This window comes from Chlorocebus sabaeus, chromosome 6 (assembly GCF_047675955.1).
Source record: "Chlorocebus sabaeus isolate Y175 chromosome 6, mChlSab1.0.hap1, whole genome shotgun sequence".
In the NCBI taxonomy this organism is placed as follows: Eukaryota; Metazoa; Chordata; class Mammalia; order Primates; family Cercopithecidae; genus Chlorocebus; species Chlorocebus sabaeus.
In genome coordinates this window covers 5,612,377-5,628,453 of record NC_132909.1, presented here as the reverse complement: position 1 = coordinate 5,628,453, position 16,077 = coordinate 5,612,377, and the positions used below count along the sequence as shown (strand labels likewise).

Here is a 16,077-nt window from a genome sequence, read left to right as displayed (position 1 = left end):
CAAACAACGTAATTTATCCCCCATACTTAAAATACATGCTGTCAAGTTTGGCTAAACTTCCAGAAGTACACTGTCACCCTCATCTGAGACACATAGGACAGTAAGGGAATTTGTCTGGGGGTTTAGGAAGTCACTTATGGACACGTGAAGGCGGAGATGCCTGTTTGATGTCCTTACAGAGAGCTCAGTAGACAACTGGACACAGGATCATAGAGCTCAGGGGAGAGACCTGCAGGGGACACGGGTAGGTGGGTTAAAGCTGTGAGATGAGATAAGGAAAAGCAGTGGGTATGGACAGAGACAAGAGTAAGTTCAAGATGATTTGAGTCTAATCCCCTGTTTTATCCATTCTGGTATTTGTGATTTTTACATTTTTGGATGACAGGAATCTATTTAAAATTCAAATTACAGCTGAGCAGGACCCTCTCCTGCAGGAAATACCACACACTATTTGGCGAAGTATTTCAGGGGTCAGTGTCACTCTGAGCTTTTCTGGTCTTATTCCTCACCTGAACATTACAGGTTGAGTCACTGTTGATCTGAGCAGGAGATACTTCACCAAGTTATCCTGAGAAGCTCTGAGTTGTGTTGGAAAGAGGTGTGGCTGATTCTCATGTGATGGCCTGGAAGCACCAATAGACTGTGTTGGTCTTCCTTCTCTAGAAAATTCCAGGATGGGCCGGGCATGGTGGCTCACTCCTGTAATCCCATCACTTTGGGAGGCTGAAGTGGGTAGATCACTTGAGCCCAGGAGTTTGAAATCAACCTGGGAAACATGATGAAACCCTGTCTCTACCAAAAGCACAAAAAATTAGCCGTGTTTTGTGGTATGCATCTGTGGTCTCAGCTATTTGGGAGGCTGAGTGGGGTGGATCACTGCGCCTGGGAGGTGGATGTTGCAATGAGGCAAGATAGTGTCACTGCACTCAAGCATAGGTGACAGAGTGACACTCTTGTCTCAAAAAAAGGAAAAAAAAAAAATTCCAGGACCATGTTATACACCTGAGCAAATGAAATGTCTCTTTCTATGTCCAAAGTTCTGATGGCATGAATCTAAACATGTAATTATTTTCCTAGAAAAATGATGGTAATACTTTGAAACTAAACACAATTGTGAACACATAGCTACAGGTGTTTAAAACACCAAAAGAGAGGCAGCAGTACAAATCAGATCTGAGCAAATGTTTTCTTCATGAACACATGGGCTCTGCTGGAAAAAGGTTCCAGGTCAATCCAGCCCATCCTTCAACATCTGCAAAGAATACTATGGACCAGAGGAACTTGAGGGGAATGTTTACTTAGAAGCTCACAGCTCACTATTTAATCAGATGACATAAAGAAAGAAAATGGAATAATAGGTTACCTGAACTAAATTTTGATGTTAGCATAAAGAAAAAGTTCCTTGATATCTTTATCAAGTACAAACTAAAACAACCTAAAATCACTTATCAGGTACTAGAAAATGTTTCCAATATATGATACACACTAGAAAGCATGCAGTCCTCAATGCAAACGGAACACAATAAATTTCAGAGAAAAACTATTATAGTAGGTTAAATCTATATCTATATCTATATCTATATATAAATTTGGGGTCAAAGAAGAAAATTTTGAACACATGTTATATTTGGAAAACAATGATGTGAGCTCATAAGATTCTACCAAAGCTTATTTGAGAAGTTTTTTTATTTTAGATGGAATCTCACTCAGTTGCCCAGTTGGAGTGCGGTTGCATGCTCTTGGCTCACTGTAACCTCCCCCTCCCAAATTCAAGCCATTCTCCTGCCTCAGCCTCCAGAGTAGCTTTACACTCACTCACTCACCAACGAACTAAGCTAATTTCTATATTTTAATCGAGACGAGGATTCACATATTAGCCAGGCTGTTCTCAAATACCTGACCTCAAGTGATCCGCCCGCCGTGACCTCCCAAAATGCTGGGATTACAGGCATGAGCCACAGCACCTGGCCTATTTTTCTTTTTTTAATTAAGAAACAAGCTGGGCGTGGTGGCTCTTGCCTGCAATCCCAACACTTTGGGAGGCCGATGTGGCTGGATCACTTTGGCCCTGGAGTTCGAGACCATCTTGGGCAACATGGTGAAAGCTCATCTCTACCAGGAACACAAAATTTTGCCTGCTGCAGTGGCATGCGACTGTGGTCCCAGAAACTTTGGAGGCTGAGGTGGAAGGATCTCTTGAACCCAGGAGGTTGAAGCTGCAGTGAGCTGTGATCCTGTCACCACTCTCCTTCCTGGGCAACAGAATGAGACCCATCTTTAATAGAAGTGAAGAAAAAGGAAACACATGCGTCCTGGGTCTTGGGACAGGGGGAATCTAAGGCCAAATAACACGAACCTAGGAGGTCCTGATGATGTGTACCCGTGGTGTTGAGGCTGCAGTTTGGTTTCACACATTTTACAGACACACGAGACAGCAATAAGTACATATAACACATACATTGGTCCTGTCTGGAAAGGTGTAATAACTGGAATTGGGGAGTTTCTGGGTCACAGGTAGACAACAAATGATCACATTCCTTGAGTCTTTGATCAGCAGCCTTTCACTAAATACACAATTTATATGTGAGAGGGGAGGAGGAATAGTCACTTATGCCTTAGACTGGCTCAGTGACCTGCATTTTTACATAAACAATAGGACAAGGGAAGCAATCAGATAGACATTTGTCGCAGGTGTGCAGAGGGATGGGTTCTTTCCCACACCTGTGGAGATAAGGTATTAGTTTATATTGCCAGAGTGAAATTCAACAGAACTATTTTAGGGTGGAGATCTTGAGGCTCCCAGTTTGTGAGGGGCGTATGTAGCTTTTTAAAAAAAATCTTTGTAGCTATCTTGTTTAGGAATAAAACAGAAGGCAGGTTTGTCTGATGCAGTTCCCAGACTGACTTTTCTCTTTGGGCTTAGTAATTCTGAATTTCCTTTCACAAGCTTGTGACAGCCATAATACTGTGACTCGCTGATATTGTTTTATATACTTTTATATGAAAGGTTTCACATAAAATTTATTACTGAACCCAGCCAACCAAGGTGTTCACAACAGATCCAGAGAGAAAAAATACATCCTCAATAAAACGTCTAACTTTATAGATAGTGGTGATATTTTCAGCTTGATAAGGTAACGTAATTGTGATCTTCAGACAGCATAAAGACGTGTGCCATCTCATATGCAATTCCTTATACACCCAGCTTGGCTCTTCTAAAATGTCTCATTTTACAGTAGTACCTGATTTTACTACCAGTTTTCATCTGAATCCATTGGGGAATAAGAGGATTTTGCTTTTCTTAGCCACGAATCATGTAATCCTGAAAGTCTTGTGAGAAGACATGCCAAGAAGTGGAGTCAAGCACACACCATGATGGTGGAGAGAAGAAAGGAGCCAAATCTTTTTTTTTTCTTAGAGTTTCACTGATGTTGCTCAGGCTGGAGTCCAATGGCGCCATCTCAGTTCACTGCAACCTCAGCCTCCCAGGTTCAAGTGATTCTCCTGTCTCAGAACCCGAGTAGCTGGGATAACAGGCGACAGCCACCATGCCCAACTAATTGTTGTATTTTCAGTAGAGACAGGGATTCACCATGTTACCCAGGCTGGTCTCAAACTCCTAACTATTGTTTCTGCTGCTAGCTGTCAGTCCTTTTCATTGCAGCATGAACAAGATTTATTTTTGTCTGTAAAACTGATGTGGATGGTCTGCCTGCTGCTCCATGCATCACTTTCTATATTGTCTTCTCTCAATTTAAAATGAGTTATCTATTTACAAATTAGTGATTTAGTTTGAGCATCATCCCCATACTTTTCATAAAGCATCAATGATTTCATTGTCAGTCTACCTGAACTTCACCATATTCATTTTTTGAGACACTATCTCTCTCAGTTACCTACACTGGAGTACAGTAGCATGATCATCACTCCCTGTAGCTTCAACTTCCCAGACTCAAGCCATCCTCCCACTGCAGACTCCACAGAAGCTGAACCAGCAGGCATGGGCCAACATGCTCAGCTAATCTTTGTATTTTTGTAGAGAAGGGGGTTCATCATTCTTCCCAGGCTGTTCTTGAATACCAGGGCTCACATGACCCACCTATCTTGGCCTCTGAAAGTGCTGGGATTACAGGCCTGAGCAACTGCATCTGGTCTCATCATAAATTTGTTTCAATTTTGCAGAATTTACATTGCTTTAAGTTTCTTTTCAAACTCGTGTCTTACCCTTCTGAGTGCCTCAAACTAGACCCTGTTCAGATGTTATAACAGATTTGTATCAGTTTATATTGGCGCAAAAAATGTGATATTCATGCACAATTTTCTGTTTTTTTTTTCCCTGAATTTCGCAAAGACTCCTTGTACTAGCAAACTGTATTCAAGAGGGTATAAAAAGGATTGTAGATATTCGAGTGCCAATTATTTCTGAGATGCAAGGATGGTTCAACATATTCAAGCAAATCAATGTGATATGCCATTTGAACAGAATGAAAGATGAAAACCACGTCATCTCAATAGATGGAGAAAAAGCAATTCGCAAAATTCAACATCTAGTCATCATGGAAATCCTAAACAAAATAGATACAGAAGAAAATTTACTTCAACAATGCAAAGACCATCCATGAAATGACCGCAGTGGAAATAACCAATCAAGGAAAAAGGAATACTTTTCCTGTAGGATCTCACATGATGCAAGAATGCTCTCACCCCTTCTATTCAGTAAATACTGGTTGTCCTAGCCAGAGCAATGAAATAGCAAAAGAAATCAAATAAATCCAAATCAGAAAGAAAGAAGCAAAGTTCTATTTGTTTGTAGAAGACATGAACTTCTGTAAAGAAAATCACAAAGTTTCAAGCAAAATGCAACTGGAACTAATACACTCAGTGTATTTGCAGAATAAAATAACAGCACTGAAAATTAGTTGAATTTCCATACATTAACAATAAACAATTAAAAAAATTAAAACACTTCCATTTGCTAGAGAATTTGAAGTCAGAAATACTTAGGAATAAACATAAAATTTGAGAAATTTGTACCTTAAAATCTACAAACATTGATCAGAATGATTAAAAACATGTATAGATATACAACCCTTATTGATTGGAAAAATTAATATTCCTGAATGATTATATAACTGAATGTTATTTAGATTCAGCACAATACCCATGAAAATCCCTATAACTTTTTGTTAAAGAAACCAAAAACAGGCCAGGAACGGTGGCTCACGCTTGTAATCTCAGCACTTTGGAAGGTGGAGGCGGGTGGATCATAAGGTTCGATGATCGAGACCATCCTAGCTAACACGGTGTAACCCAGTCTCTAGTAAAAATAAAAAAATTACCCAGGCATGGTGGCACACAACTTTAGTCCTAGCTACTCTGGAGACTGAGGCAGGAGAATCACTTGAACCTGGGAGGCGGAAGTTCCAGTGAGCTGAGATCATGCCAATGCACTCCAACCAGGGTGACAGAGCAAGACTCCATCAAAAAAAAAAAAAAAAAAAAAAGGAAAAGACAGGCTGAAAAAGTGGTGCATGTCTCTCGGCCAGGCTGTTCTCAAACTCCTGACCTCCAGTGAGCTACCTGTCTTGGCCTCTCAAAGTGCTGGGATTACAGGTAAAAGGTTCCTCTTCAGCATGAGTTTGCTGATGAACCGCAATATATGAACGATGTCTGAAAATTTGCCCCATTTATTACACTTGTAAGATCTCTCTTCATTACGGATTCTCCAAAGATTTGCAATGATTATAGCATTACTGAAAACTTTGTGACAATCATTACATTAGTCAAGTTTCCCTATACCATGGATTACTTGATGGCGAGTAAGTGGTGACTGCCCACTAAAGGCTCTGCCACATTCATTGCACTTCTAAGGTTTCTCTCCAGTATGTTTTTCGTGTGTGTGTTGCTAGGTGTGAATCACTCCCAAGTCTTGTCCCAAACCTTACATTTCTATGGTTTCTCTCCAGTATGAATTCTCCTATGTCTTTCAAGCTGTGATTTGCAACTGAAAACTTTGTCACATTCTTCACATTTGTAAGATTTCTCTGCAATATGAAGTCTATGATGACTTGCAAGGTGTGATTGTTGATTAAAATCCATGCCACATTCATTACACTTGTAAGGTTTCTCTCCAGTATGAAGTCTATGACGGTGTAGAAGAAATGACATCTGATTGAAGGTCTTGCCACACTCATTACACTTGTAAAATTTCTTTCCAGTATGAACTCTCTGATGTTGTGCAAGATGTCCTTGTTGAGTAAAATCCTTGCCACATTCATTACACTTGTAAGGTTTCACTCCAGTATGAAGTCTATGATGGCATACAAGGGATGATGTGTAACTGAAGGTCTTGCCACACTCATTACACTTGTAAGGTTTCTCTCCGGTATGAACTCTCTGATGTTGTGCAAGATGTCCATGTTGATTAAAACCCTTGCCACATTCATTACACCTGTAAGTTTTCTCTCCAGTATGAATTGTCTTATGAATTACAAGGCCTGAATTTCTAGTGAAGGTCTTGCCACACTCATTACACTTGTAAGGTTTCTCTCCAGTATGAAGCCTACGATGGCTTACAAGGGATGATATCCGATGGAAGGTCTTGCCACACTCAGTACACTTGTAAGGTTTCTCTCCAGTATGAACTCTCTGATGTTGTGCCAGGTGTGAATCACTCCGGAAAGCCTTGTCACAAACCTTACAATAGTATGGTTTCTCTCCAGTATGAATCCTCCTATGTCTTTCCAGGTGTGATTTGCAACTGAAAACTTTCTCACATTCTTCACATTTGTAACATTTGTGAGGTTTCTCTCCAGTATGACGTTTATGATGACATGCAAGGTTTGCTTTTATACTAAAAACCTTGCCACATTCATTACATGTGTAAGGTTTCTCTCCAGTGTGAACTCTCTGATGTTGTGTGAGGTGTGAATCCCTCTGGAAAGCCTTGTCACAAACCTTACATTTATATGGTTTCTCTCCAGTATGAATCTTCCTATGTCTTTCAAGGTGTGATTTGCGACTGAAAACTTTGTCACATTCTTCACATTTGTAAGGTTTCTCTCCAGTATGAACTCTACGATGTCCTGCAAGGGTTGATCGTTGATTAAAAAACTTGCCACATTCATTACACTTGTACAGTTTCTCTCCAGTGTGAATTATACTATGTATTGCCAAATATGAATTACATGCAAAAGCCTTGTCACAAATCTTACATTTGTATGGTTTCTCTCCAGTATGAATTCTCCTATGTCTTTCAAGGTGTGATTTGCGACTGAAAACTTTATCGCATTCTTCACATTTGTAAGGTTTCTCTCCAGTATGAAGTCTATGATGGTAGGTAAGGGTTGAGCGTTGATTTAAAAACTTGCCACATTCAATACACTTGTAAGGTTTCTCTCCAGTGTGAATTGTAGTATGTATTGCCAGATATGAATTACACATGAAAGCCTTGTCACAAACCTTACATTTGTATGGTTTTTCTCCAGTATGCATCTTCCTATGTCTTTCAAGATATGATTTGTGACTGAAAAGTTTGTCACATTCTTCACATTTGTAAGATTTATCTCCAGTATGAATTCTCCTATGTCTTTCAAGGTGTGATTTGCGACTGAAAACTTTGTCACATTCTTCACATTCATAAGGTTTCTCTCCAGTATGAAGTGCTTTGTGAATGAAGATGAATTGTGACTGAAGGTCTTGCCACACTCATTACACTTGTAAGGTTTCTCACCAATGTGACATCTACTATGGCATGCAAGGTATCGCTTCTGATTAAAGAGCTTGCCACATATATCACACTTATATTGTTTCTCTCCTAAATGGATTATCTGATGTTTTTTAAAGAGTGAGTTACAATTAAAGGCTTTGCTGCTCTCAACATATTGGAAAGATTTTTCTCTCATGTTTACTCTCATGTTACTGAGTAATGAAGAATGGAGGGAATTATTCCCATACTTATTAGAAATGTGGGTTTTGGGCCTAAAAGAAATTCTTTGGGATGTTGAAACTAAGGAAGCATTGTTGATAGACTTCTCAACTTGATTGCCAATTTTCCCTTTGGGCTGAAATATGTGCAGTTCAGGCAGATGCGAATGAAAGCTTGATCCAAGCTGATCTTTAATAGGCTTGTTTCCAGCAAGCCTTTGATCACATCGGTCTGTACTACCTGTCAACTTTTTCATTTCTGTCATGGGTGCTTCATGGTCATTTGTTTCATCTTCTGGCCACTGAAAAACAAAGTCATGAATATCTGTCGCAATTTCCTGGAAGCAACATTCTCCAATGTGATGACTTGCTTGTCTTTGTAATGTCCCTTTGTGGATCACTTCTGTATTGCCTTGCCCTGTTGATGACAATGTCTTCATCATGCATTTGGAAGAGATATCTGTGAAATATAAACACCAATAGGTTTCCAATTAAGTACAGATGGTATATAATACTGAAATATGTAACTATGACACAAAAAGCAATATTTATTTTAAACTTCCCGAACTTGAGCTTCAAAGTTTAGGAACACAAAAGGAGTAAGATTCATTAATAAATAAAGGACGATTCCATGTACTTCAAATCATTTCTATGGAAGCCATTTCCAATATTATTGACAAAACACTGACAGGGCACAAACATGCATAAGCCTAAAGTAAGAAGTGTTTTTCCACTGACACTCTAAAGTGTATCACACTGTGCAAAAAGCATATCAGTGTCACATCAAAAAAGAAAAACATACATTCTTCATATTTACAGCATATTTAGTATATACAAATAACTGCTAAAAAACCAGACAATATACTATATTGGTAAATAATTCACAACAAGCTGTTGTGAGGATAGTCAAGATCAATGGAAATTCTGTATTGTCAAACAATCATGGTATTGACAAAATAACAAAAGATTACAAAAATTAGCCAGGTATGGTGGCCCACACCTGTATTCCCAGCTTCTCCGGAGGCTGAGGTACAAGACTCACACTAAGCCAAGATGCAAAGGTTGCGGTGAGCCAACATCACACCACTGCACCCCAGCCTGGGTGTCAAAGTGAGACTCCATCCCAAAAAGCAAAAAAAGGCAGAGGGTGGTGCCTCACACCTGTAATCCCAGTACTTTGGGAGGCCTAGGCAGGCGGATCACCTCAAGTCAGGAGTTCAACCAGCCTGGCCAACATGACAAAACCCCGTCTCTACTAAAAATACAAAAACTAGCTGGTCATGGTCCCGGGTGCCTGTAATCCTAGGTACTTGGGAGGCTGAGACAGGATAATCGCTTGAACTAAAGAGACAAAGATTGTGGTGAGCTGAGATCATGCCACTGCACTCCACCCTGGGCAACAGAGTAAGACTCCATCTCAAAAAAAATAAAATGTTAATACCATATTTTTCTGAATAACTGTTACAAAATTAACTATATCCATGAGTAACAGGCATGTTGTGACTTTTTTTTTTTTAGTTTTTAGTATTTTTATTTTTTTGAGATGGAGTCTCACTGTCACCCAGCCTGGAGATCTTGGCTTACTGCAACCTCTGCCTCCTGGGTTCAAGTGAGTCTCTTGCCTCAGCCTCCTGAGCACCTGAGATTACAGGTACTTACCACCATGTCCCCTACCTAATTTTTTTTTTTTTTTTTGAGGCAGAGTCTTGCTCTGTCGCCCAGACTGGAGTGCAGTGGCGTGATCTTGGCTCACTGCAAGCTCCGCCTCCCAGGTTCATGCCATTCTCCCACCTCAGCCTCCCAAGCAGCCAGGACTACAGGTGCCTGCCACCATACCTGGCTAATTTTTTGTATTTTTAGTAGAGATGGGGTTTCACCGTGTAAGCGAGGACGGTCTCGATCTCCTGACCCTGTGATCTGCCCACCCTGGCATCCCAAAGTGTTGGGATTACAGGTGTGAGCTACCACGCCCAGCCCACTAATTTTTATATTTTTAGTAGGGATGGGGTTTTACCATGTTGGCCAGGCTGGTCTCAAACTCCTGACCTCAGGTGATTCGCATGTCTTGGCTTCCCAAAGTCCTGGGATTAGAGGCATGAGCCACTGCACCTAATGCCACTTGGTGACATTAACGAGTAGAGTGTGTCAGTTATATTGCATACCACATACTGAAAAGTGACTTGCAAAATCATAAAAATCAATTAATCAAATATTGCAACCCATTATAAAACAAGCAAGAAAATAACAAGTAGTTTATACAGGCTGAAGAATTCTAAACAATTCCCTCCAAGCCAAAACTTGTACTTACCACCAGTACACAACATAAGACCTGAAATACATGTTAAGATCACTACCTTCTGATATATGAAGTCAAGAAAATACACAGCATTATAAAGAATAAGAATTGACTAGGCCGGGCGCGGTGGCTCAAGCCTGTAATCCCAGCACTTTGGGAGGCCGAGACGGGCGGATCACGAGGTCAGGAGATCGAGACCATCCTGGCTAACACGGTGAAACCCCGTCTCTACTAAAAATGCAAAAAACTAGCCGGGCGAGGTGGCGGGCGCCTGTAGTCCCAGCTATTCCGGAGGCTGAGGCAGGAGAATGGCGTAAACCCGGGAGGCGGAGCTTGCAGTGAGCTGAGATCCGGCCACTGCAGTCCAGCCCGGGCTACAGAGCAAGACTCCGTCTCAAAAAAAAAAAAAAAAAAAAAAAAAAGAATAAGAATTGACTAATGGCCAGGTGCTGTGACACATACCAGTAATCCCAGAACTTTGGCAGGCTGAGGCAGGTGAATCATGAGGCCAGGAGTTCAAGACCAGCCTGGACAACAAGGTGAAAGCCCATCTCTACTAAAAATACAAAAAAAAATTAGTTGGGCATGGTGGCAGGTGCCTGTAATCCTAGCTACTTGGGAGTCTGAGGCAGGAATCGTTTGAACCCGGGAGGTGGAGATTGCAGTGAGCCAAGATCATGCCACTGTACCCCAGCCTGGATGACAGGATGATATTCCTTCTCAAAAAAATAAAATAAGATAAATATTTTTCAAATAAGCTTTGGTAGATTTGGTATTCTCTAATAGGATGTTCCTGCAGATGCAGACCTTGAGAGGACTGAGTCATGGGTGTTGACTACTTGTGAATAGGACCAGTGCATTTATAAAGAGACATTAAAGAGCTCATTGCCTGTTCCTCTTTCCACCGTATTAAAACACAGGAGGAAGATGGCTGGGCTAAACCATGAAGAAGGCTCTCACCAGGAACTAATTTGGCTGGCACCTCGCTTTTGAATTTCCCACTTTCCAAATTCATGAGAAATAAATGTCTGTGTCTTAAGCCTCCCAGTTTAAGCTATTTCCCTTTTTGTTTGTTTTTCAGATCGAGTCATGCTCTAACACCCAGGCTGGAGTATAGTGGCACGATTATCCTACCTCAAGTGATTCTTCCTCTTCAGTCTAGAGTTTCCCTTTGTCACCCAGGCTTGACTGCAGCGGCGTGATCTTGGCTCATTGTAACCTGCATCTCCCAGGTTCAAGTGATTCTCCAGCCTCAGCTGCCCAAGTAGCTGGGCTTACAGGTGCACACCACTATGCACAGTTGATTTTTGTAGTTTTAATAGAGACGGGGTTTCACCATGTTGGCCAGGCTTCTCTTGAACCCTTGCTCCAATGTGGAGACTCCTGCTTAACAGGCTTAACAGGTCAGAGGCTCCTGCTTATAAAAGGAAATGACCATGACATGCTGGAGCTTTTCTGGAGTCCCAACCCTATGTTTCTGTAGGAAAGAAGACATTGCAGATGATCTAGGAAAAGGTTTTATAAATTCCTCCTCTGACTGCCTCCTTCTGAATGCTTGGGGAGTATTGTAATATGTAATATGTGGACATGGAGCTCTCTTCCAAGAACTACTAAATCAAAAGCACAGGAGAAGCAGACAGGAAACTGGGTATGTTTAAAGTCTACTGTAAGGTTCTATTTTTGTTTTTGTTTCTTTAAGAGAGTCTTGCTCTGTTGCCCAGGCTGGAGTGCAGTGGTGTGTTCTCTGCTCACTGCAACCTTGACCTCCTGGCTTCAAGTGATTTTCTTTCCTCAGCCTTTCTAGGAGCTGGGATTACATGTATGTGCCACGATGACTGGCTAATTTTTGTATTTTTAGTAGAGACGGCATTTCTCCATCTTGGCCAGGCTGGTCTCGAACTCCTGACCTGTAGTGATCCACATGCCTCGGCCTCCAAAAGCGCCAGCCTTCCCTAAGCTTTTATGCCTACTTTAGTCCTGGAAACCTCACTGAGGTATCATGAAGAATGAGAAGACCTAAACAAACGGGACAGTGAAAGTCCAGATGCTACATCATGAAGCTTTTCATTTCAAAATCAATACGGCTTCCATTTTAGTCAAGCAAGGATGCGACTCCCAAGAGGCAACAAGAGAAAATGCAAAGATACACAAGGGCACATCCCCAGGAGGGAAGTTATCTTCACCCAGGGAGACCAGGTTCCTATAATTCTCCAACATCACGTCTCTGTATAAAGTCCTCTGAGCAGGGTCCAGGCATTTCCACTCCTCCTGAGAGAATTCTATGGCCACGTCCCTGAATGTCAGTAGACCCTGAAATGAAAACACATTTTAAGGAAATGGCCATGGGAGGAGTTCTTATCTTTACAGAAGATGAGAAGAGAAGAGAAGGGAAAGCATGGATTTAGTTGTAGTGAATGTTCTGACAAATTTGAGGAAGGGATTTTTCACCACATGATGTCTTTATTACACTTTGAGAAGACGTCAAGACACACTCTCAGTATGAAATTCTTATGTTTGTGAAAAACGCAAGAAATAAATAAAAAATCAACATAGGGTTCCTTTTATAGAAATGTCTGAAACTTTTATGGACACACCAAGTGACATTCATTATGTAGGTGAGAGCGCACGACTGATGTCTTCGAAGATGACAACATCCACGGTAAAATGTAGGCCGGGCGCAGTGGCACATGCCTGTAATCCCAGCACAGAACTGACGGTAGCGGCTCCCCAGTGAGCTTGGAAGGAGGGTGGAGGACGTCACAGGGAAAGGAGATGCTGTGTGGCCAAGGACCTAAGCTGCAGCTTTGCTTGGGGTGTTACCAAAAAACAAATATACACATCATGTGATGTTTAAATATAACAACATATATTTAATAATAATTGGTGGGGCTGGGCATGGTGGCTCATGCCTGTAACCCCAGCACCCTGTGAGGCTGAAGTAGGCGGATCACCTGAGGTCAGGAGTTCAAGACCAGCGTGGCCAAAATGGTTAAACACTGTCTCTCCTAAACATACAAAAAAATTACCCAGGGGTGATGGCACTTGACTGTAATCCCAGCTACTCGGGAGGCCAAAACAGAAGAATCACTTGAACATGGGAGGCAGAGGTTGCAGTGATCCAAGTTCGTGCCACTGCACTCCAGCCTGGGAAACCAAGAATTTGCCTCAAAAAGAAAAAAAAAAAAGCTGGGTGAGGTGGCTCATGCCTGTAATTTCAACACTTCAGGAGGATGAAGTGGGTAGATCATGAGGTTAGGAAATTGAGACCATCCTGGCTAACAAGGTGAAACCACATCTCTACTGAAAATACCAAAAAATTATCCTGGCGAGGTGGAACTTGCCTGTATTCCCAGCAACTCGGGAGGCTGAGGCAGGAGAATTGCTTGAACCAGGAAAGCAGAGGTTGCAGTGAGCTGAGATCACAACACTGCACTCCAGTAAGACTCCGTCTCAAAAAAAGAAAAAAAAAATTAACCAGGCATGGTGGTACCCACATGTGGTACCAAGCTACCTCAGAGGCAGAGGTTGGGGGATGGCTTGAGCCTGAGGGTAGAGGTTGCAGTGAGCTAAGATCATGCCACTGCACTCCAGCCTGGACAAGAGTGAGACCTTATCTCAAAAGAAAATAAAATAGATGAAAACAGATTTACTCAAAGTATGAAAATCTACTTCGTATATGTATGTCCAAACAACAATAAAACCTACACAGACTATCAAGAAATTAGATGTTAATAAAAAGGGTTGTCATTTTCCCCAGATTTTCAAAATATACACGTATGTGTCAGTTTATATGTATGTATATATACAGATGTGTGTGTACGTGTATATATATATTTATTTATGTAAAGGTTTTTTTTTTTTTTTTTTTTTTTTGAGACGGAGTCTCGCTCTGCCGCTCAGGCTGGAGTGCAGTGGCCGGATCTCTGCTCACTGCAAGCTCCGCCTCCCGGGTTCACGCCATTCTCCTGCCTCAGCCTCCCGAGTAGTTGGGACTACAGGCGCCCGCCACCGCGCCCAGCTAGTTTTTTGTATTTTTTAGTAGAGACGGGGTTTCACCGTGTTAGCCAGGATGGTCTCGATCTCCTGACCTCGTGATCCGCCCGTCTCGGCCTCCCAAAGTGCTGGGATTACAGGCTTGAGCCACCGCACCCGGCTGTAAAGGTTTTAAAAATATAAAAAGGAGCAATATTTGGCCAAGCATGGTGGCTCAAACCTGTAATCCCAGCATTTTGGGAGGACGAGGCAGGCGGATCGCCTGAGGTAGGGAGTTTGAGACCATCCTGGCCAGCATGGCGAAACCACGTATCTACTAAAAATACAAAAAAAAATTAGCTGGGTATGGTGGCCCACGCCTATAAACCCAGCTACTAGGTTGGTTGAGACAGGAGAATCGCTTCAACCTGCGAGGCAGAGGTTGCAGTAAGTTGAGATCATGCCATTGCACTGCAGCCTGGGCAACAGAGCAAGACTTTGTTTCAGAAGAAATAATAATAATAATAATAATAATAGATGGAATGAGAATATGACTTTATCCTCTAGGATAAAAAAGAAATACTCTACTCCCATATTTGAGAAAAATTGTAACCACTTTTACAAAAAGCACTTGTTTCACAAGTCTCTCCTCAGTAACACCACAGTCTTCGTGAGTTAAATGTGCTAAGAATGATTTAATGAATCTCCTGCTATTATTTATGTTGATTTCATATTCTTAAAATAATGAAGGAATCATTCATGTATTATTCATGTCTATGTATGAACCTTCTGTTCTAATTAATAAGATTTTTGGAGTCAGAAACACAGTAACTCACTCAATTATCTAAAAATGTAGTATAAAATTAGAGAGAAAAGATTTTCCCTTATTGGTCTCCTTTTCTAGAATTTACCATGTATTTTGCGCACATTAATAGGTGACTTCCATTGGCAGCTGCTCTAATTCTGGTCCACAGAGAGCTGACAGTGCATCCAGATGTGGCCCCTGAACAATCCCTGCTGCCCAACATCACTGACACCACAGGACCCTCACCCCGTCTCCATCCATGTCTGGTGTGAGCCCTTCCCAGGCCCATGCCCAGTGCCGCCTCTTCCCAAGTTCATGTCACTGGGTCACGAGAGACAGAATCTAAGTGAGATGAGAGGGACTGAGGGAAGGCACTGGTGAGTGTGAGCAAACCTGTCAGACAGGACGCTTCAGACTCAGAGAAGATTCCAAACTCCAAGCCCCAGCGTTTCTGAAAGGAAGGAGACAGAACAATCCACTGAGAAAATCATCTCACCTGAGGAGGAGCCATCCCTGACTCCTCTGCTTTCCTCTTCCTCTTCCGGGTTTCTTCCTCATGGACCAAGAGTCTTTAGAATTCAATCTTGAATGTTAAAAATAAGTTGTTTATTGCTTACAACCAACACACCCACTCCCTGAAACACAATGCCACATACAAAGGGGACCTCACCCTGAGGAAATACGGTCCGCTCTGCTGCCCACTGCACCAGGAACAAAAAATTCCTACCGGAAAACTCCCCTCCTGGAGAAGCCCCCCCCCCCCCAACACACACTGCAGCAGTGGGGAGCTGGGCTGGGATGAGCTCCTCTTCAGGAGCTCTCTACCAAAAATGCAAAAGCTTAGCCATGTATGGTGGTGTACATCTGTGTGTCTGTGGTCCCAGCTACTTAGGAAGCTGAGATAGAAACATAACTTGAGCTCAGGTGTTCGAGACAAGCCTGGCCAGCATGGTGAACCCCTGTCTCTACTAAAAATACAAAAATTGGGTTGGGCGCCATGGCTCATGCCTGTAACACTAGCACTCTGAAAGGCTGAGGTGGGTGGATTACTTGAGGTCAGGAGTTCGAGACTAGCCTG

General features: G+C 42.0%; 1 protein-coding gene across 1 annotated transcript; it reads right to left on the bottom strand.

Annotated features, from left to right (window-relative positions):
• Nucleotides 1–4,777: 4,777 nt before the first annotated feature.
• Nucleotides 4,778–15,525, bottom strand: LOC119621703 (uncharacterized). Its single transcript, XM_037991425.2, is given in 6 exon segments — nt 4,778–5,893; nt 5,895–5,925; nt 5,927–7,682; nt 7,685–8,386; nt 12,406–12,532; nt 15,496–15,525. Coding segments are annotated over 6 exon segments (2,745 nt in total). The 5' UTR covers nt 15,511–15,525; the 3' UTR covers nt 4,778–5,779.
• Nucleotides 15,526–16,077: the final 552 nt, after the last annotated feature.